The sequence below is a fragment of the Micromesistius poutassou genome (assembly GCF_964030765.1).
Source record: "Micromesistius poutassou genome assembly, chromosome: 16".
NCBI classification, from domain to species: Eukaryota; Metazoa; Chordata; class Actinopteri; order Gadiformes; family Gadidae; genus Micromesistius; species Micromesistius poutassou.
Genome location: NC_140286.1, coordinates 12,745,833 through 12,770,073, shown reverse-complemented (window position 1 = coordinate 12,770,073; position 24,241 = coordinate 12,745,833). Strand labels below are relative to the sequence as shown.

The following is a 24,241-nucleotide window of genomic DNA, read 5'->3' as shown; positions in this document are numbered from 1 at the left end:
GTAGCCCTGATGTGTGTGTGTGTGTGTGTGTGTGTGTGTGTGTGTGTGTGTGCGGGCGGGCCTCACAGCCTGTCATGTAGCCCTGATGTATGTGTGTGTGTGTGTGTGTGTGTACAGGCCTCAGCAGATAGCGAGCCTCACAGCCAGACCACATGTCAGTACAGCAAGGGATCAAACACTGGAGGCTGAAACCGCCTAATTGAAAAAGCAGAAATATGAAGCGCTTAACGGGAGGCTTCACAGAGCCGCGTTATGAAGAGGCGACACCAAACGGAAGCTAACTCGTCCCTTTGAGGGGCCCGTCTTCTGGATGCCGTTGCTGAGGATGGGAGGAGGGCCCCGGGGAACCATTAGGATGCACCTTGTGTACGGAGCTGCCCTGTGGTGATGGCTGGTTAACCCGGAGCCGCTCTGCAGGGAGGACCAGGGAGGGGAGGGGGACCCCCCGGGCTAGGACCAGGGAACAGGGACCAGGGAGGGGAGGGGGACCCCCCGGGCTAGGACCAGGGAACAGGGAGGGGGAGCCCCGGGCTAGGACCAGGGACCAGGGAGGGGGAGCCCCGGGCTAGGACCAGGGAACAGGGACCAGGGAACAGGGAGGGGGACCCCCCGGGCTAGGACCCGGGAACAGGGACCAGGGAACAGGGAGGGGGACCCCCCGGGCTAGGACCAGGGACCAGGGAGGGGAGGCTGATCTCCCGGGCTAGGACCAGGGACAGGGACCAGGGAGGAGCAGGGAGGGGAGGCAGACCTCCTGGGACTGAACCGTATCCAAACAGTAACTGGTCTATCCTTGCAGTGTGGAGTTCAGATTTTTTTTCCAGCATGTGTGGCCCCATGGTTAAGGCGTGGACCCATGGTTCATCCCTGGTCACATGGTTCATCCATGGCGACGATTGGATTTAAATTAGGCAGTGGCTGAAGTCACTCCGGCCCAGAAATGTCTCATGTGTGTAAGCCGCTGGGTGCTGGGTTGGTTAACCAGCAGAAATACCACCTTTAGTTAATCCTGTGACAGGTGAAGCCAGGTGATGCTTGTCCAAATGTTCCCCTGGATTAAGGCCACGGGTCGGAGCCGAGACGATGTTTACTAGGCCGTTGTAATTGCCTTCCTCATGCCTTTTACACAGCCATTATGGGCCTAATTAGTTAACTCAAGCCGTAAGGCTGCTGTCCCTCAGTATGCGGAATGCTTAAGGTGTAACGAGAAGGAAGGGACTTTTTCCTCTACTGTAGACCGCAGCTCTTGTGCTGCCTCTTCAAGACGTATTTCTTAGAGACATCCTCAAAGCAATCAAGCTGTTTATGTATTAATGTACGTTTACACTGTACATCTCTCCTCCATAATGAATAGCCACTCGGCTTAATGGTGAAGGGAGTCAATATTTCTCATTTGTGGGTTTGAATCCAAATTGGACAATTTTTCACAAATGAGATGAAGCCTAATTTATTAACAAGTAACGTTGCCTTTCATTGCCTATCCATTTTGCCTCATTTGAGTGAACAAGTGCCAGGAGAACGTGCCGGAATATGATTGTGTTTCAAATGACCCTAATATTGTGTGGCTGTCAGAACTTGACAGACTCCTCTACCTGTGGGGTGAGGCCAGATTCAGGGGGTATTCCTCCATTGAATCCGTTTTGGTTTCACTTTCATTTTAGATTTCACATTTCTTTTTTGCTGGTTTTGTTCTAGTGGTAGTGTTGGTAGTATAAGTAGTATATAACTCATTACAGCGAATAATAGTAACATGTTGGTGCTACAAATAGAGATTGTGGTCATCAGTTCACTAGCCTACTTTAAGCTATATTTCTTGAACCCCAGGCTTTGGATTTTTGTCATGATAACCTGGAACAGAACCAAAACAACATATTGGTATTCAAAGTTTATTCAGGAGTAATATAGTTGTTATAGTGCCAAAAGACTAGAGGAATGAATTCAATGTCAACATTGGAGATTGTATGATGACATTTACTAGTTAGGTTAAGGTTCCTAGTTAGGTTCACACTAGGTTACAGAGGATTTTATAATGCCAGTGTTGATGACTGATCAGTGTTTCTTCTCTACCTCTACATAAAAATGTATTTAAGGGAACTATTATTGTCATTAAGTCATGATTGAAACATTATATATTTAGTCAACAAAACAAGGCTGAACTATGGTCCCCTTGACAGGCCTACCCTTTCAACCCATGTTAGACAAGAGGATTGTAAACATTGTTTTTTTAATGAAGAACAAAAACGCATAGATAGCATATATTATCTAGACTTATAAATATAATAAATATATAAAGAGGTAAATGTAAATTATAACATGGCAACGTTGGCTCAGTGCTATGCTGTGAATACTATTAAACTGTCTATATAAAGCTGAGAAGGCTCAAACCAGCCACAAAACCGTTTAACGCAATCCATGACATGCATAGAAACAGGGCCCTTATGCCGTGGATCTTTGCAGAAGATTGTTCATTTTCACTGTATTGATTGGACGATCCAATATTGTCTGGGGTCGTAACCGCAACACATGTGAAATCGGGTTCGGAATAGCTTCTGAGCACCAATCGCTACCTGGCAAATTGCTACGAGGTCTACCTGACTTATTCCCTAATGTTTTTTAAATCTTATTATATTTTGACTGTGTGTGTGTGTGTGTGTGTGTGTGTGTGTGTGTGTGTGTGGTGAGGGGAGGTGGGGGGCGACTTTGTGAAGGCTGCTATATGTTTACTATCACACAGGGACACCGATAACTCAAAAGTGCTACTTGAGAAGGGATTTAGTTATTAACATTCAAATAAACTTTCCATAATAGAGATTTTGGGGGAGAAAGTCACCTTTAATGCTCCATAAAGCTGCATGCAGCTAATTGCTCTTCTTGACGGACTGAAGTGTGTTTTTAACAGGGAGCTTTGAAGTAATCACAGAGAGGACTTTGTACTCATTGTGATTACTTTGGCAGCTTATGAAATCTCTGCGCTTGTGGCGGAAGACTCGCTCCCCCAGTTTGGATTTGAACATTACATAATGTTGTGGAGGGGAGTCTGCCATTACTGTTTGGCATGGCCACAGGACCCAACCATTATGGGTACTGCGTCATTTAAACCAAATCAATAAACATCCTTTGTGGAAGACTCAGCCTTCCTTACCTGTCTGTTTGACATTTACCCTATTCTTACCCTTCTTGTCTCACTCTTAAGACATCACTTGTCAAATAACTTGAGTGCTAAGTTCTGCGTTGGAATATTGTATAGTTTCACCCTTAAACATCAAGTCTAGAAGATGCTTATAGTCCCACGTAGTCAGAATGAGTTAGTATCGTCACCAATGGCTGTTAGTAATTACATTGAATGACAAGTGACATTAGAGTCTCAGAGCACGTTCGATGTAATGATCTTATCCCCCTGTTGACTTTTCAAAGCACATATTTGTTAATTTGTTGATTAATACTGGTAATCATTCTCTCCAATCATATTGTAGTGATCGTGTGTCTCTCTACACTATCATTCTTTTATGCTTGCCTTATACATTTTGATTCATACTACTACTAATTCATACTATTTGTTCAGCAACATTTGACCAATTCCTTCGTCTCTTGGTATCTGACAGAGTACGGTCTGCCAGACACCAGTTTGTTCCAGGCAAATGTATTGAACTGGTACTAAGATCCAGTTGTCCTTTACGAAAGAGCAAATGCTTATCTCTTAATGCTAAATAACCAGTGTGCTCACAACTGTTGTTTCAAGACTATCTGCACACTACCAAGACAGAGCTGGCCTTGATGTCTCCCGTTATTGATGTTTGTGATGAAACATAGTAACTGACATTTGATGTTTCAGATACGATGAGGAGTCGCTTTAGCCTTACATTAAAGTGCAACATTGGTATTCAGATAACATAGTGTTAGCATTTGTTTGTTTTGGCGGTTTTAAATCAGATAATTTGTTCACCTTGTGTATATATTTTTTAAAAGTTGGATGTGTTTGGACACATTTGCAGTTTATAGTCGAATATAAGAAAAGCATTAGAGGTCATCGCTCTGAATAGATCGGGAAGAGAGTGCCTCTGAGACACTGGAGTTTAACCTCCACCGCCGAAAACAATTATCTGCCAAAAAAGATTTCCTCACCAAATGTCTCCAGCTCTGAGGTTTCTGTGTTGTGTTACACCCAGCGCTCTGACCTTCCTCGGGCAGAACTATGCAAAAAGAGGTTTATTTTTCCCTAGTAAAGTGTGTCAAAGTAGACAACTGGAATGTGCATATTTTCTTTTCTACTTGCATTCATCCGAGGCAAAAGGTTTCTGTTTACCATAAACATAATTGGTCCGCTTCCCTCCCACCATTGAAATGACTTTTTGGCATTGTGGAAATTGCATCTTGGCCATATCATGTGCTCTGGTGGCTCCAGAAGACCAGCAGTGACATTCTCTGCTCACATGCCAGCGTAATACAAAAAGGGGGCTGATGAAAAGGAGTTCTTATATCAGTGGTATCAGTAATCTAAACACGTGTGAATGCACCTCTGCCTTCTCTGCACTGTAGCGAGGAGCCAGAGGAGGTTCTCAGGCAGAGTGAGGCTGGTCGTGAAATGCTGATTTTGTTTTTGTGTTGTTGTTGAGGCAACCGCTGGACCTTATGAGGCGCTCCACTATTTATTGAGTATCCCCCTAGGACCTTAACCGCTTTATCACTAGGCCTATTTTTTTTTCTGGTTTTCATTTTAAAATAACACCCAAAAATAACAAGTGTATGAGTATATCTGCATAACGGAAAGGACCATTACAGGTTATCTTCGTAAAAATGGATAACACCTGTGAGATTGTGTGAAAATGAAAAAAACTTGGTTAGAATGATTACAGCTAGCACACAAAATAAGTGGAACATTGAATTTCCAACTGACATAAATGTCATTTTTTTGATTGAATACCACCTAGTGCGTTATCAGTCGGTAGCCCTATAGTACTATAGGGCCATAGCACAACATGATAAGTACATGGGTCAATAGAGCAAAGATAGAGGTTTTAGTAGAGGTTTATGCAAAATATCCAAATAAATCAATAAATCCAATGCAAACCAATGTGAAATAACAATATAAACTTGATGACACACAAACAGGTATCCATCTTCATAGCACATTGCACAACTTGACCCATCTGTTGCAAGATCAGGGTGAATAGAATTGAATGACTCCAAGCCAAACAATTGCAATTGCACCATACGGCCACCAGATGGCTACTACAAATTGATTGTAAACACTATGTTTCATTTCTAAATGGTGCCCAGAAACTGGATTATCATTTTATGTGATTAAAGACAAAAACAACAAAGGTATGACATAGTTTTCGATTGTAAGAAGAAAAGGCTTTCTTTGTTCTTCCTTGAAACATCTTCGTAATTGGGACGGGGAGGGGATTTACCCAACTACAGGTCATTTTGGGATGAAGAGGTTCATATAACTGAAACTGTAGTCTGAATCAATGTTAAGCATAATTATGGAAATCATGACAATAAGCTGTGTTTTTAGACCAAAATGCAAACTACAGTGCAAGTCTCTCTCTCGCCGTAGTGTCTCAAAGAAACTCTGCAAGTGCTTTCCTTTTTTCTACTTGCTTTGTTTATTCATTGGGATGCCTTTAAATTATCTCACCACCAGTAAATATCCACTCTGCCAAGGAGTATGGGTGCACCGCTCTATTGACCTTGTGGGTAAACACACAATAACAGGCATTAGCAGAAAATACCATGGGAGGGATGCAAACTGGCAATCCGACCCTCCCCAGATATTATAGCATCCTAACACTATTAAGGTCATGGATTTTGAAAAGCATGTTGTGGAACATGTTTCTACACAAGGCTCATGATCCACATACTCTAGGCTATCATCTAGTAAAGGAGTATAGTGTGAATCATGGCTGCTTGCCGGCTTATAAAATGTAATTTGCTAATGAAAAAGAATATGATCTGGTTACCTTCATTTGCTTTTAAGACAAAGCACTTAGCCTCTATCCCAGTAAACGTAAACCTACCATTACTACAGCGGTAGTAATGAGGTTGTAATGAGTGCGAGTCTGTGTTTGTTACTAAAGAGACACCGATTAAAATAGTGTGCGTTTCACAATCGTCCCTGGAGAAGCAAAATGAACAAAACAAATTAGAGGTCAGTGGATTGAAGACACTGCAGATTCTCACAACATCTTAACTGCCCCGCCTCGCCAATTCAGATGGAACTCTCCCCCTTGGCCTCGGTGGGACCGACTCTCCCATCACAGTGAAACCCAATCTCCGGACTCCAGTGGGCCCTGTAAGATCTGACTCAGGATTGGTCTACTGTTCCGTAGCCTACCTCTACATTTCCTCCCGCCCCCTTCCTCCTCTGCCCTGGGTGTGGCAGAAACCAGACCCCTCCTGGATCATCCCTGCAATGTCCTTTTAAGCTGCGTCCGACGACCCAGCCACCATCAGTGCAGCTCCCCTCGAGGTACAGAGAGAGTCCTCCACCTCAAGCACCAATCCCCATTTTTCTCGGGATTCGTTGCCGCTTGCTGGAGAGAGAATGGGAGCTCCCGAGGAGGAAGAAGAGCGCCCGCCGTCCGACATCACCGTGTTTGGCGCCAACTGCACCCTCCACGGCCTCAGCCACATCTTCCTGCCCGGAGGGGTCACGTTCCGCCGACTCCTGTGGGCGGCAGCGTTCAGCTCCTCGCTCTCCTGCTTCCTGTACCAGGTGGCGGGCCGCGTGATCGAGTTCTACCAGTATCCCCACGTCACAATCCTGGACGAGATGGACGTCCCCGTCATGTACTTCCCGGCCATCACCATGTGCAACTACAACAGCTACCGAAAGTCCCAGATCCGGAAGAACGACATCTTCTGGATGGCCGGGATGTTGGGCGTGGAGCAGGGCGACTTTGACGACTTCATGGCAGTGCTGGGGCAGCCCACGGACAACAGCAAGTTCTTCCCCAGCAAGACCTTTAACATGCTGGAGTTTGTGCAGAGGACCAGCCACAGCATCGACGAGATGCTGCTGGACTGCAGATACAGAGGAAGGGAGTGCGGGCCAGAGAACTTTACGGCCGTGAGTATGCCCCCATACCCCCCCCCAACACTATCCCGATTTCATGGCTACCGAAATCACTACTACTCTCCAATGCAGTGATTTTATTCATGGTAATACTGACGGTTTCAAATCCTTAAGTTGCATGCGTTGTTTCTACAGCGATGAGGCCAAGTGTGTCATCCTTCTTTTGATTGCACAAGTCAAAAGCAGGTTTCCTTTTACTCTATTCATAGAATTGTTTGCTTTCAGCTCAATATTGAATAACCCTTCTGAAAAATCGTAATTACTGAAGTGCCATATGGCACAACTAAATCTCTGCTAATGGCATGCATTATGAAACAAGCATATGCTGATTGTAATGTGAGTGGAGACTTGAATATATTGTCTTTATTCATGCTGCAATATTCTCAGAGGGCTTTCTTGATCGCCACAAATCTAGTTCATGAGTTGAATGATATCATAGAATTCTAGTCTTTGTAAATTCCTTATTTTGTTAACATTTTTCTTAGCTTTACATTTACAGGTAGTATGGGTTTTTATACACATCCTGACCCACGACAAAAATAAATCAGCAGGATTTGTAGAGAATTCAATCGTTCCCCCACAGGGACAGAGGAAGGATTGTATTCCGATGAAACGGGACATTGATTTGAGTGATGAAAGCATAGCGGGGAGATGTGCTTGCTGCACAATCTCTTTGGGAAGTAGCACAAGTGAAATTGAGAGGAAAATTGCTTGGAATAATTGCTCATCCATTCATTGGTTCCTTCTCAGGGAGACATAGTTAACATAAATAAATGAAAATAACCAGTTGTGGCATTTCAGACTTTGCATTACAAATCAACTTCTTGTATGGAATATTACAGAATCTCTGGTTAAATTGTTAGCATTGTAGTATAGCATAAATAAACACCTTACACAGATTCTAAAAGCAGGTGTAGGATTTGGTAGTGCGTATCAGTCATCTGACCTTGTCTTATCGGCGTCATGAACAAAGGGCACATTTCAGCTAAATGTCAGAAATGTGAGACTCTCAGAAGGCCTAAGTATAGAAAAGATAATTAAAGATTCATGGGGGCTGCCTCGACGCCCCCCCTCTCCCTCATCGGCCATGTTGATCTGACTATGGATCTGAATGACTATGGCGGTCGCACAGGAAACAGATAATATCTATCTAATATAACAGCAGAACCTGAAAGGTGATCTGGAATCATATTATGATTCCAGATCACCTTTCAGGTTCTGCTGTTCACGTTCTGGACAATCAGCCTGTGAAGAACCTCTGACCGATCCTCAGAGCATATTACATGTTCCACACATGAAAAGAAAGGGTGATGTTAGGAATATCCCTTTGGAGTAGAGCTGGTCAAAGGTTCTCCAGGGTGGAGCCGTGCTGCAGCCGGGGGTCAGGCGGAAAACAGGAAGATCAATAAACGGCAGGTCAGATATTGGCACACATGGCGGCATTGGAGCTCAGTTCTGCATTGCGTTGTGAGCAACAGGAGGCAGAGCGCGAGTCCGCCCTCCCCCCCCACCGGCGGTAGTGCACTGTGGTGATACGCCGAGGAGAGAAGGCAGGAGAAACGAGCTGAGGTTTGGAATCTGATCCATCATTAAACATACACAGAGACATGATGTAATCGATGTGACCTTGTGCTGGATGGTGTGGTTCTACCCGTAAGGAGAGATGAGGAAGTCGGTCCAGAGCCCGGAAGGGGAGGGGGATGTGGGAAGACTTGTTTAGGTTGAACACCAAGTGGGCCGCAGTATTGTGAAGACCCACCTGCTGGGATCCAGGAAGACAAGACGGCCATTAGTAGACCAGGAGGTGTGCATTATTAGACCAGGAGGTGTGCATTATTAGACCAGGAGGTGGGCATTATTAGACCAGGAGGTGGGCATTATTAGACCAGGAGGTGGCACAAGACGGCAATTTGTAGACCAGCAGGTGGCCATTATTAGACCAGGAGGTGGTACAAGACGGCCATTATTAGAGCTGCTCACCGTCTGAGCAATGGACGCCTAATAGCTCAAGGTCCTTGGTCCGGTCTGGGAGGGTGAGCACAGTGGTCAGTGGTCTTTTTTCAGTGGATTTATTTTTGCATTTTTATGCTTAATGATAGAGTGAGATAGACAGAAGGTATGGGAGATAGAGGGGAGGAAATGCAACAAAGGACCACGGGGAGGAATCAAACCCGGGTCGCTGTGATCAGGACTGCCTTAATGGTACGCGCTCTACCCGATGAAACACCAGTGCGCCCCGAACACAGTGGTCTTATCAAAAGAGCCGCAAAAGCCACAAAGTCCAGTGCGAAATACAAAGGGCCTCAAGAACCGTGGAGGACAACAGCGTTCAGCTCACGGTGTCTGAAGAAACCCATTCAGAACAATACTTTGAACGTGTTGAATGCAGCCAACGGGGTGGGGGGGGAGTCCAGGAGAATGTTGAGATACCAATGAGAAAAGTAGTGTTAGGTAGCGGGAGGCCCTCAAAGCAGACCAACGAGGGTCCGGGGCTTGTTATGGGAAACATCATGAGGTGATTTCACGCGGCTATCCCAGTTGTAACACCATCACTGTAATAACATTTATCTTTAATGGGTGCTTAGGTAGCACAGGTACACATCTACTGAAAACATTTACTGTGTAAAGCCCCTGGTTTGAAACCATTGGAAGCGCATATGTATTCGTATAGGTGTTTTTAGTGTTAGCCAATCTTAGGTTGTTTATTCTGCTATTATGCACTGTGACTCGAATGGGAAACTACTACCCTGCGTACTGCAGTTGAAACAGAACCATATGTTTCCCTCTAATGACTTGTGTGCATTGATATTAAGAAGTCCTGGAGAGAAAATATCACCACCCAAGTCGAAATTATTCCTTCTGCAGTCAGTAATGAAAGTAATTCAGGGAGCAGGCGGCAACTCACCAAGGAAAACAAGTCGAAGCTGACAGATGGTAGATTACTGAAATGTAGGAAGAAAAAAAATGAAAACATGCGCGATAAATATTTTGGAGGATGGCCTCGCATGCCCTTAGATTAACTCAAGAGACAACTTTAGTCGTTTCATAGAGTTGCCATTGTTACTCCCAGCCTTTCTGTAAAACGCACAAAGGCACAAAGATGTGTGCGACGTTGACGTAACGCAAAATTAGATGGTTGATTAATTGTCAGATGTACATTTCTCACTGCGACATTATTTGATTATCAACGTGGGTCCCAGTACTCCCCTCTCATTTCTTCACAATGTTGAAATTGCTGTGTGATTGATCGCCTCGTTAATGCCCAGATGCAAATACTTCCATGCTTCCATCTGAGCCCGGCCAGCATGCTTTTCCATGATAAATCAGCAGCCAGCGAAAACATCTTTGGACGCCGCATTGTGAGCTCAGCATCATTGCATTAGGTTATTGATCGCCTGCTTAGTGCTTTTTACTGTGCCAGAAACAATACAGGTAGCTGATACTAACACATCTATCTCCATAACACACTGTCTAGTGATTTAAGTGCATGTTGTTTGGGGACCAACTTGTCTCCTTTTAAACAATTACCAAGGTGCGGATCATTAAATATCAAATCATGGGTGAGTGTGGGTGCCTGAATAGAGCTTTGAGGCAGAGCTGAGAGGAGAGCTGGACTCTTGGAAGAGATTGGCGGCACGGGACTCAAAGATTCCCAAAAAACGCGTCTAAGAACACTTTGGGCGGCATGTGGCTCAGGAGAAAGAGCGGGTTGGCTGGTAACCAACCGATCCCCTGCTCTTCCTATCTGAGTGTCGAGGTGTCCCTGAGCAAGGCACCTTACCCTATCTGCCCCCGACCAGCTGGCTGTCGCCTTGCATGGCTGACGCCACCGTGAGTGTGTGAATGTGTACATGAATGGGTGAATGTTAGGCGATATTGTAAAGCGCTTTGAGTGGCTACTGGTTAGAAAAACGCTGTATAAATGCAGTCCTTACTATTTACTTTAAGTTCAATTGAGTACATCAGGAGAGAAAAATAGAATGAGAGAGGGAAACGCCGGAGCATACACGGATAGGAAAGGTTGAAGATGTTGGGATAGAAAACACAGGCCACGGGTAAAACACTGTTTAACCTGATAAAGGTGGCACAGGTGAGAAGCGACACCGTTTATTGCTATTCGTGTTGGCTTGGAGATATAGGCCAGCCAGTGCATAGACGCTGAACTGGGCAGACACATTAAGAGACACGTAAAGAGACTCAGAGAATCAGAATAGCAACACGCCTTAGGCATGAGGAAGAGGTTGATGTATCTCAAAGCCGAGGGTGAAAACAAACAGCGCAGACACAGTGAAAGCAGGTGGGCCACGGCGCAAACAGCCAGCAGGGTTGTCCCCATCACTCAGGGGCCCGGTCGGGCCGGCCTGGGAGCCACCGTTTCTCTAAGTGCAATATTGGCAACGAGATCAATGGCAGTGAAGAGGAATGGAGAATGAATCCACGGGTGGTGGTGAGGTGGCCGGGGGGTGGTGCTTTGCAAGACGCTGCACTTTCTGCAGAGTTGTCCATTGAAATGGAGGCGATGCCGCAGGCAGACACTGAAGGTGTCCACTGACAGAGCCCTCTTTGCTTAATTAGCCTGCTGGGCTCATGTGTTCCCACTCCAAAGCCAGCAGAATCGTTAGCATAAACCAGCTGTTAGCATAAGCCAGCTGACCGTTCATCGATTCTCTGTCTTCCGGAATGCGTTTACATGCAAATTTATAGATGTTTGATAATTTGATCATTATAATGTGCTTTGATGGCACCCTACTTACCTACAAGGTTGGATTCTGATTGCCACATGTGAAACCTTTGATTAAAGCCGACCAGTGGTTTTAGATGTCCTTTGTTCTAGAATTACCTTTAATATTTGCCTTTGCTCCCCCCTAATGGCGTATGGGATCTATATTGCGGTCTCTAAGCCAATAAGCCCAATAAAACCCCTTCATGTTTTGTATCTTATTCCCAGCAAATCGAGTTCCCCTTGACAATCAATTGTAAAGAGGGTGTTAGGCATGAGGAAATCACAATACACAAAGTGAACTCTGCTGAACACCCCCTTGGCGATACTAGAACCCGATTAAAGAAAAACACAACTTTGACCACATTAACTTTTAGAACAAAGTCGTTTAGGGACGGCATACTTAGAACCCCCGTACTACGCATACCCAGATAAGAACATTTGGGGAGATAACGGATGGCGTTGAGAGTGGGGAAAATGAGTTTGCAAGGTTATCAAAGCGTGACCGCGGGCGACACAGTGAGTGGCAGTGCCGTCGTGTTACATTAGATGGATAGGAGGCCCATAGGAGGGAGTGGGAGAGGATGTGCGTAACCCAAGCTGTGATTTACGGATACGAGACGCCCACCCCCCTAGACGTCTGCCAAGGGGAGGCGGCGTTTTGCAACTCCTGTCTTTTTCATTAGTTATGGAGGAAACACGTCCTCTAAATTGAAAACAACAGTGACCTGAACACTTTAGAGAATACATGATTCTTATACTGTTGGAATGATAACATCCCCCCCCCCCCCCACACACACACACACACACACAGATGCCCACACAAACACCCACACACACACACACACACAGATGCCCCCCCCCCCGCCCCACACACACACACACACACACACACACAGATGCCCCCCCCCCCACACACACACACACACACACACACTCCTCAGCCAGCACACTGCCGGTCTTACTCCAGCATAGCACCACTTCCTTCCGCTGGTTGTTTTCCTCCTAGCCACACCACGGCTCTCAATGATTTGGCTCCTGATTTGGCTCCACACACACACACACACACACACACACACACACACACACACACACACACACACACACACACACACACACACACAGATCCCCCCCCCCCCCCCCCCACACACACACACACACACACACACACCGCTGCCACAAGAGAGTAAATTCTCCCTGAAGTACAGATTTTGACAGGCTGCTAATTAGAAGGGAAGCCACATTTCAGGGTTCATGATGACGCGAGACGTCAGTGTGATGCTTCCATTCACACCGGCAATCTCTCCCCGACAATGATGGAGGAAAGACGGCCGCGGCCTTAATGTCCCTAGACGCGGTTTATGAATAGTGAGAACGGCGCAGATGCATGCCTTTGGGTGCAGTCTGAACACTTACTACGGGCGGACAATGGCTTCCTGATTGCGCTGAGTCACGCCGTACGGTTTGGGTCGTCATTTGAAGCTTTGGTAAAAATAATGTTTCAGAGACCAACCACTAGGTGTCTCCCTTTCCTCAAAAGTTGTCGTCCAGTCAAATTGTGACAGTGGCGCCCTCTCTTTTTTCGATGCGTTTGATAATTTTTTGAGTGGTAATGTTTGGAGAGGATTTCATCTTCATATTCCAGATTTGTGTTTGTTTTAATGTGACTTTGTGTTTCATTTATTTGAGGGAATGATTCAGCACAAACACATTGTACTCACCAATAGACTGATCTATAGATGATGATGATGATGATGATGAGTGCATGTGTGCGTGCATACGCGTGTGCGTGTGTGCCTGTCAGATATCTGCTTGGTGTGGGCCATTCTCACCGGCCCAGGCAGCCGCTCAGCCAGAATTCTGTTCTGTTCCTAATTAGACCCCAGGGTTCAGCTGAGCCACCGCATCAGACGGGAGAGAGACTTCTCTCTCTCTTTCTCTCTCAGAAAGGCAGAGAAAGTCCAGCCCATCTTTAAATGGTGTAACAGTGTAACACGTTGGCCTAAATTAACGTATCTGGCGCCATCACTTAGGCATGTTTAATAGATAGATAGATAGATAGATAGATAGATAGATAGATACATATAGAATCATTGTTGTATTTGAATGGATAGCAATGCAATATATGTCTTAATTCAATGTTATTCCAACATACTACATAAGTACAGATACTCGCTCTATAGCAGCCATAAATGCATTCGGAATAGTGTGCCTTATTTAGCCTACTTTCTGGAGAAACAATAAACAAATCTATTCAAAAAGTAAAGAGAAAAAATATAAATAGATAATATATTATCTATGTTTCCATTTCCCTGAAACGTGATTTCCTCGTGCTTTAATTGGTTCACGGAAATGTCTTCTGCTTTGACTAAGAACTCCTTCGACGAATGTGGCTTTAGTGATCATTAAATGGTCAACTAAACCAATCAGGGCATCTTTGACTGCGCTGACACTGTTGGCCCAAAGGGGTTCTGTGGGGAGGATTTGGTCTGAACGGTTTATAAAGCGGGTGCCCTGATGTGCACCTCGGTGATAGGATTTCATTAAGCAGATGAGCCAGGGGAACAGGGGTAACGGTCATGCGGAGCGTCGATGCCACTCAGGGGGTCCCAGGACCAAATGGATTCGCTGAAACATAATGTGGGCCAAACTGCTGAGCGGAGACAATACTGGGACTAACCGGCGCGATTGATCTCACGTCTTCCATCACAAGGGCTCTTCGATAAATTCATTTGGGGAAGTACGCCTATCGGTTAGAAGTGTCCGCATTGATACGCTTCAAACAAGGAATTGAGAACAATAGCGCTAATCTAAAAGAACATTTTGCCCTCTCTGATAGTAATGGGGAAGTAATTTATTAGGTTGCCTCGCTCTGAGTATTCATCTGTGATGAGATGGACTCATTGTTTAAAATGGTGAGTTTAGTACTCTCTTGTGCCAACCGACGGGCTATGTTCAACCCTGAATGCTAATGATCTAAAAGGGTTGCAGCTTGACGTTATTTGTTTTTCAACCTGTGGTGCGTAAGCCCCTGGTGGTCTGCGATGGAACTGCAGGCAATGCGTGGGATTTAATTCTTGAAATGGACACATTTACCATTCGGGAAAGGGAAAACATTAAATACATTATAAATGTTCAGTAAATCAAATATTATGTTTTTTTATTATTTCAAAAATAGTGTTGCATTGTAGGCCTAATGTTTTTTATTGATGTTTTGTGTCAATTTGTGTTTGCTAAATATAGACACAGGGAGCACATGGTTGCTTCTGTTATCTTTCCACTGTTTGCCACTGGCAATAGATAATACTAACAGCAATAATTTAGGATAAAGTTCTCGCCGACACCTCCACTATGATCTCATAAAAAATATGCTATGCTAATTAAGTGCTACAAATAGGCCTACATAACATTAAACAAAAATATTGGAAGGCTGTACTATCCGGCTGTACTAGGCTGGATCTAGTACATCTGTGTTGGTATTTGGTGTGATATATGATCACAAAAAAAGAGCATTAAACCAACAGCTGTATCTGAGGCCGTGATTGTATCTGATGATGATTCGTAGTACGTAATGGTGAGACACCATTTGAATGCTTTAAACACAAGTGCTTCTCGTATCCTATAAAGAGGGACATCCTCACTCAATCTGTCTGCTGTTTTATAATGATGTGTTGGCATGGCATCCAAAGTTTGAAGCAGAAGCAGTCCCCGGATGATTTATGACAGGCAGGTGCTGACACTAAGACATTGAATGCTGTCGAACTGTTATCATGCCCCATCTCAAGTTTATGTTTCTAGCTTATTCTGGTCCCTGAGACTGTGTAATAAAACCCTTCGTGCCATTAGAACTGTATAGCTGGCAGATGGATATTTATGAGCTATGCTGTTTTCTGCTGCTCCCTGTGTTGATGCCGGAACGGTGGTCTTTACCCTGGTCTTGAAACACTTTGAGCTGCTTAGTCTCAAAGACTTGCCGTCTAGTCTGAAATGTATTATGATTATTCTTGGCCCCGTTCACACAGTGCCTGAGATTTTTAAAAACAAAGGCGTTTCGCTGCGGTTTTGCCATGCATCCACATGGCAACAGAGGTTTTGGGGCCTGAAAGTGGAGACTTTTAAAACCGTCTTCCAGAGTGGAGTCTTTTTAAAACCAAGCCCTTACCGCTCTGAGTGGAAGGGTGAAACCGTAGCTTTCCTGAAAACGATAGCGACACGCTGATGTAGAAAGCCGTTTAACGCGGGCTTGTGGTTTTCTTGAATGTTTTTTTTGCATATTTTAGCAGAAAGGAACACCGCCCCCTACTGGCCGGGCATACTTACTACACCGTTTTCCCTGGTTGGTGCATTTCCGCGTGGAGGACAGCTCTGAAAACGTTGTCACGTCACGTGGATGCAAAACTTTTTTTAAAAGGCATTGGCCTTATGGCGTGTTCCAGTGCCCTGTACTACGAACCTCGATTAGTGGGTTAGCGAGGTATGTTGCTCTCAAAGCCTGGGTTAGCTGGGACACGAAAGTCGATCTCTTTTAGCGTCGCTAAGTGAGTGTCGTAGTACCATAACTCTGATCGCGAGTTGCGTCTCTGTCGATCCAGGTTTTCCCAAGAAAGCCTGGGTATGTTCAGCGAGGTTCGTAGTATACCCCACAGGCAACCCGTAACTCGTGTTTTCACAACCTTCTACCCATGAAAGTGCCCTGGAACGGCAGTCAAACCCATAACTCACTACCCGTGAACTCGTACCAGATCGATGTACTCCCAGTTAAAGCTTTTGACGTCACACACATAAACAACAATGGCGGCCTCTGTTGGTACTATCTATAAAATCAAATAAATCGGTTGTTAGGAAATGTTTTATGGTATGAACGTCCATATTAGTGGCATTTTGGCAAGCGCAATAGTGTTAAATGCACCTGCGAGAATGTTTGGATAGGCGGAGCCCCCCCTCTAACATATGACATAATCTTACGTGTGAGATAAATTATTACAAAATTAGTTTTTCTAGATAATTGATTGGTCTGTAGGTGGTGCTTTTACACACCTGTTCTAGACACCATTGTGATACAGCGACCCTAAAACAGCCACTTTCGTGTCACAGCATACGCTGGCTTTGAGCGCAACATACCTCGCTAACCTGCTAATCGAGGTTCGTAGTACAGCCAGGGTTTGTTGTCGTGACTTGTGACGCGCCTGGAACGCTACCAGGTCGTGAGTCGTGACTTTATGTCGTAACTTACGGGTTGAAAAGTGTCCCTGGAACGCAGCATAAATCTCTCTTAGTCTCTTGTGTCTTTACATCTCCCTGTTCTCACATAGATACAATTAATGATTTTACCAATATGCCTGTTAATATTGTTCATGCCAAATATATTCTATGTTTGTTTGTATGTAGACTATAGAATAAAATATATGGCCCTGAGGGGGGGTATTTGTTGTGCACACAATGTATGTAATAATATATATATATATATATATATATATATATATATATATTAATTTGTAAAATTGTATGTATAATATATTATATACAAGTGATTACCATTATCAAACATGGATACACATACACAAGGCTACATTTTTACCAATACATATGCATATATATCACATTTGTAATGTCACACATGTTGCACAGCTGAACAGCTGAATTAAAACTACAACACGGATACTGTGAAGGTAGCGTCTGCACACGACCATCCGTCCTGTCGGTATCAAAGTCAGGGACCATTCAGTTGGATCCAATTAGACTATAAGACGGTATGCCTCACTGGGTGCGGGTCTGTAGCCCGCGGTTACGGACGCAAGACATAAAATCCATAACAGTTATCAATATTTTTCAATCATTCAACAACAAATTTGAGAAAAAAAAAAAATAATATCAGTGGTTTACTGCAAAGTTATAAATTATTAACGTTTTTTTTATTGATCCCTGAAAAAAAAAATCACTTTGAAGGATAAAGAATCTGAGGGCTGGCTTTTGACCACCCCCTGGGCGAAGATTTGGTAGTGAAAAGCAAGGCTATAACACCCCTGATATAAATAAAATATAGGACTGGAGCTCTACTCCATCACTGGGAGAAGAAAACAATTCCCCTCACTAGCTCCACCTCATTCTCCTTTCAGCAGTCGCTAGGCTGTGGAGCAACTGGCTCTGTGTGTCTCGGTGCAGACTGCACGCCAACAGGCTGGTAACAGCATCCCTCCAGCCTAGGAGTAGCAGACTGCGAGCCAACAGGCTGGAAACAGCATCCCTCCAGCAGACTGCACGCCAACAGGCTGGATACAGCATCCCTCCAGCCTTAGAGACGCAGACTGCACGCCAACAGGCTGGAAACAGCATCCCTCCAGCCTTAGAGACGCAGACTGCGAGCCAACAGGCTGGAAACAGCATCCCTCCAGCCTAGGAGAGGCACAGGAAGGAGTCTGGCTCTGGGTGACTGCTGGACTGAAGAACCAAAATGTGTAATTATCTGGAGTAAGGAGAGGGAAAGACCTGGAAGAGATGGAAGACCTGAGATAACAGGGTAGGTTTATATAATTCTTCTCGGGGGGGGGGGAGGTTTCCAACTCCTTTCCTCTTGGACTGATGTTGCTTACATCTGCAATTATGACATCCATGTATCTATGGACGAAGGGCTGCTGATGGCTCTGTTTTACTATTCCCACTACTGGATCGAATCAGTGTGTCTTTTTACTCCAATAAAGGAATCATTATGTAAATCAGCCGTTCCTTTGTTAATATCTCACAGGCACACTTCTTCCATTTTCCGGACAGAAGGACCACACTGCTCTCTGACTCCTTCAAAATAAGATCGGGATCAAGACCGAAACACTTTTATTTCCAATCAGGTTTCAAATCCAAACTGTGTGTGTCAGTTGAAACGGCCGAGGACTATAAGGTGAAGCTTTGGAGCCGCCCACCTGTGAACCTGTCGTCATGTTATCTCCACCCAAATCCGCCTCCGTCTCCTTCGCCCTACACAAAGCCCCCGAAGCCCAGAAGGACGCCCGCCTCAGGGGCATGGAGACCACCGCCCTCAGGGCCACCTGGAAGGAGATCACCGTGGCTTTCATGCAGAGGACCAAGATCCACGGGCTGAGGTTCGTCTTCACGCCGGAGAAGTCCCGACCCCAGCGGGCGCTCTGGCTGCTGGCCTTCTGCGTGTGCGTGGCCATGCTGGTCACCTGGTCGTGGAACCGCATCTTCTACCTGATGTCCTACCCCGCCGTCACCAAGATCTACATGGTGTGGGCCCACAATATGTCCTTCCCCGCCGTCACCTTCTGCAACAGGAACGTGTTCCGCGTGTCGAGCCTGACCCGCGACGACCTGTACCACAGCGGCTACTGGATGGACCTCATGCACCCCAACCACACGGTCATGGAGACGGGCCTGGCCGTCCTCCAGGAGGACCACAAGCAGGGTCTGCTGAGCCTGCTGGACTTCAGCGACTACAGCCCGCCCCCGGACTCTGACGTCAACACCACCGAGATGATGGGCAGGTTGGGGCACCAGTTGGAGCACATGCTGCTAGAGTGCAGGTTCCGCGGCGAGGCGTGCAGCCACAGGAACTTCAGCACAGTATGTACAGAGCCGTGGTGTTTGTGGTGTGTCGCCGAGGTGACTGTGGTTGACGAGGTATGTTCAAAACGTGGGCTGGAATATCGAACCTCCTGTTTCAGGCAGGCATTGTTTCAGTGACGCGTCCAAATGCCAGAGAAACGTATTTTCTTTTGCTCGTATGTATTATTCTCCTGTGCTTTAGTCCCGATTGTCGAAAAAAGGCCCTGACACCCACACACATACTCGCTGACACCCACACACACGTACGCTGACACAGACAGAGGCGCTGACACACACACACACACACACACACACATTGACACACACACACACACACACACACACACACGCTGACACCCACACACATACACGCTGACACCCACACACACACACACACACATACACCCTGACAACCACACACATACACACTAACACACACACACACACACACACACATACACCCTGACAACCACACACACACACACACACACACACACGCACAGTTGCACACACGCTGACAACCACACACATACATGCTGACACCCACACAGACATGCACACTGATGCACACGCTGACACTCACACACACAAACTCGCTGGCACACACACATACACGCTGATGCACACAAACACATACACCCTGACACCCACACACATTGACACACACACACACACCTTGGCACACACACAGACACACACACACACACACACACGCACACATAAACCCTGACGCCCCTACATACACTCCAACACAAACACACGCAGTATGTCTTTTTTCACTTTCATCCCGTTTTTTCCTAACGGTAATCACCGTAATCACCTCTGTCTCACGGGACCCGCGGACGGGAATCATCCGTCTCCACATTCATCATGTTGCGACTGCTGCTGCTCGGGGATTTCTCTAGCTGTGAGTTTCTCATTGTGCGGCAGTGACAACAACTTCAGCGAAGAACGATGGCAGCATTAATAATTCAGACATTATAAATCCGCAACGCTAATTAAAATGTCAGCAATTGTAATTAAGCATCTGGTGGTTCATTTCGTATGTTGCCCTTTGCACACAATATATATCCTATATGTGCATGGATTCCCTTACGTTCCCTTAGTTACTTAGTTGGCAAGTGGATAACTCTGTTCCCATCCAACTAAGGGTTAGGCTTGTCCTCAAAATATAGATGTATAGGAAGGAAATCATACTTCTGTATTATCTTTTGTAGTTCATTAACCTCAATTTCATAATAGGTTTCCTGGTCATGTGCAAATAACAAGGTGTGTGCATGTTTTGTTTTGGGTGTTCAAAGATGGACATAAGCAGTCCTTGTAGTTGGATGCCCTGCTGTTGCGTTTCTTTGTGTCTTGAAGCGAACCCACAATGCCTTTGGTGGGCTGTGTTTTTCACAACAGTGCCAGACCAATCATCATGTTCACAGTGCATGACCAATATCTTTACCAAACATTATTATTATCTGCCGTGACTCCACCTTGAGGTCAGACAATTACCTCTCAAAGCTTTAATGTTGTTTGTCTCAGACTCAGAGAGCTTGACTGCAAAAAGAAAGGACAACGCAGAAACACATTGACTCAAATTGATTATGAGGAAACATAAAGCTTCCATCTTCTCTTAATGGCTCACTAACCAAATCCTATAATGATAAGAAATATAACAATCAGGTCTGTTTCCATCAATCCTTTCAGTTGAATAACATAACACGGGTAACAATGGTATCACATTGAATGGAAAATGGTAAATGGACTGCAATCATACAGCGCTTTTCTAACCAGTTCCCACTCAAAGCGTTTTACAATATTGCAACATTGTAACATTCACCCATTCATGCACACATTCACTGATGGCGATGTCAGCCACGCAAGGCAACCGCCAGCTCGTCGGGAGCAGTTAGGGTGAGGTGTCTTGCTCAGGGACAACTCGACAACTAGGAGGAGCCGGGGATCAAACTAGCAACCTTCTGGTTACCGGTCAACCTGCTCTACCTCCTGCCACCTAATGAATGTATTTCCTTCCCCCCCCCCCAGATTTACACACGCTATGGAAAGTGCTACACCTTCAACTCGGGGCTGGACGGGAACCCGCTGTTGACCACGCTGAAGGGTGGCACGGGAAACGGCCTGGAGATCATGCTGGACATCCAGCAGGACGAGTACCTGCCCGTGTGGGGAGAGACAGGTCAGTCCACACCCTGGCGTCTTCTAAGTGTTGACCTTTTATTTAGAAAGGATAACCTTAGCTGCTTTCACATATGACCTCTGTCTTTTCTCCGCATTTGTGGAGCAGGAGGTTCGACCGTGAGGGTCATTCACACTTATTCACACTAGATGCCCGATATGCGGAGATCGGTGTCAGTAGAATCTCCGGCTGCTTAAGGGGGGCGGGCTTGCAAGGGGCCGCATATGACGTAGGGTCGCAAGAGGCGGGATCGGGTTTGTTTTGGTTTGACCGCAGACAGCACGCAGGCAAAACGGGCAGAACTCATCGCGATCATGTTAAATGTTGCTGCAGCGATGCATATATTCTGTTGCATCCACAACATCTGCATAGATCGATGAAAGATTGGAGCATGAGTTACAGACAAATAGAAGAAACGACGAACAAGAAAGGTGTCGCGAACGACTGCATTACCGGAGGAAGAGAGCGTCTTTTTTGGCTTAATTTCACATCTAACAAACACTGGGACAAATGTAGTTGATTTCTGTGTTTAACTGAGAAAACAGGGAGTGGAAGTACGGGACCCTATAATGTTCAGCTAACTGTTGTCAATAATAATTGTTACGAGAGTAGCGCATGTGTGTGCGCGAGAATGGCAGTGTGTGTGTGAGTGGATGAGCGAGGAGAGCGAGTGGTAGCGTGTGTCAGTTTAGTGAGGTAATGAACGAGTCTGGTTGTGTCTGTGCAAACGTGTAGGCCCTACTGTAAAGTTAGTGAAACTAAGAATAAAGTACACAGCCTGTCAATAATCGGTGGCCGCTTCATTCCGACCATATTCAAACCTATAAGCAGACCCACTGCCGGTCAAAGTGAAGGGTGTTACTCCAGAGAGAATCGACGGAGCGGAACGTAGCTTCTGTGCTCCTCGACTATGGTCTGGGAGCCGACAGCAGGAAAGGTGTAACATAATAATAAAAATATTTTTAAACCATTCAGCGAACAAAAGGCAATAGGCTGATTATCGATTAGGGTGCGGGTGCCACTCAATGACATGCAAACGTAGACCGAAGCGTCATCAACACGCCCACTCAACTGGTGTGAAATGCCGACATCCTACTGCTCATTCACATATAAGGTAATTAGCATTTCCTCCGGAGAACATACTACCTCGGGGGTAGTATTTTTTCAGGAGGTCCAACGTCAGGATATGTCATTCACATATACGGCACCTCCGTAGAATAGACGGAGAACAGACGGATGCACGTCCATATGTGAAAGCAGCTCTTGTAACCAGGCTAGCTTAACTGTGAACCTTAATCTGTTGTTTTCAGTGTGGTTTTGATGATACCCCTTGATAATAACGTATTTATCCATTTTATTTATTTTTATTTATTTTCATTGAATAAGCACCTTGTATTGCAGTTTTGCACGAAAGGCGCTACGTATATAAATAAAGTTTGATTTGATTTACGTACATTTCTTGAACAATGGACGGTCTTAATAATGGACACAACAGCCCATAAAGACATCATAAAATGCAGATATAAGTGACCCAGAAAACGAACCCAATCCATTATTCATGATAGGCCATGATGATGTCAATGTATGGTTAGCCTGGCCTAATAACCTAACCAAAGAACAGCTTCCTCCCTGCTGCCCTTCCAGCATGTCGCACAGTCCTTCCCTCCCACCTGAGGCATAGACCGTAATGCCGCTGTGCCCCTGTAGGGCCAGCGTGAGGCCGTTTGCCTCATTGTGTCTGCCCTGCTGTATCCACAGACGAGACCTCGTACGAAGCGGGCATCAAGGTCCAGATCCACAGCCAGGACGAGCCGCCCTTCATCGACCAGCTGGGGTTTGGTGTGGCGCCGGGTTTTCAAACCTTCGTGTCGTGTCAACAGCAACTGGTAGCTAACATTTGGTCTGGTGCACCACCACCACCACCACCACCACCACCACCGCCGCCGCCTACACCATCGAACACCACCACCCTCATCGCCACAACCAAACGCCACCACCACGACCACCACCCCCACCACTACCACCCCCATCCCCACCACTACCACCTCCCCAACCACCACCACCCCCAACCTCACCACTACCACCTCCCCCACCACCACCACCCCCAACCTCACCACTACCACCTCCAACCTCACCACCACCACCCTGAACCCCACCACCGCCACCACCACCACCCGTATCACCACCACCAAACGCCACCACCACCACCCCCTTCCTCCCCACCACCACCACCACCAAACACCACCGCCGCTTCTCAAACCTCCATGTGTTGATCCTCATCGTCCCCCATCCCCCTTTCCACGCACTCACACACACACACACACACACACACACACACACACTGACCCCTCTTCTATGCTTAAACTCCACCCTTCCACCCCACCCGTACCCCAACCTCCCTCTGTGCCCTGGGGGCCCTGGACTCAAAACGCGTTTGCTTTTGAGTCCATGTGTGCATGAAACTCGGGTGGGGGATCTTGCGATGGAAACAAGGTGCTTTGGTGGGCTGAGCTTCATTGGTAGGATGGGAGAAGATTCAAGCATGTGATTTAGTAATGCTTGGTCGAACCGTAGTCCTTTTCTCCTCGACTTCAATCGGAGCCCAGGCCAGTGATGAGCAGGCAGGGAACAGAAATACTTTGTTTTTCGCACCGCTAGAACCCACCAGGCGAAGGTTGTGCTATTGGATCGGAATGTTTTA

At 46.0% G+C, this 24,241-nt stretch overlaps 2 protein-coding genes across 2 annotated transcripts in view; both read left to right on the top strand.

Moving 5' to 3' along the window:
• LOC311361027 (acid-sensing ion channel 1C-like) overlaps positions 1-24,241 on the top strand; it is a gene marked incomplete at both ends in the record, with an annotated part of 67,144 nt that overhangs the window by 32,137 nt on the left and 10,766 nt on the right. The window contains 2 exons of the mRNA XM_084481197.1: positions 21,390-21,540; positions 23,299-23,426. Of these exons, the coding sequence (XP_084337323.1) occupies positions 21,390-21,540; positions 23,299-23,426 (279 nt within the window). The remainder of the gene's footprint in view (positions 1-21,389; positions 21,541-23,298; positions 23,427-24,241) is intronic.
• Positions 18,729-20,900, top strand: LOC311361185 (acid-sensing ion channel 1-like; the record flags this gene model as incomplete). The annotated part of the gene is made up of 2 exons (XM_084481394.1): positions 18,729-19,430; positions 20,886-20,900. The coding sequence occupies 2 exons, from the start codon at positions 18,729-18,731 to the stop codon at positions 20,898-20,900; spliced, it is 717 nt and encodes a 238-aa protein (XP_084337520.1).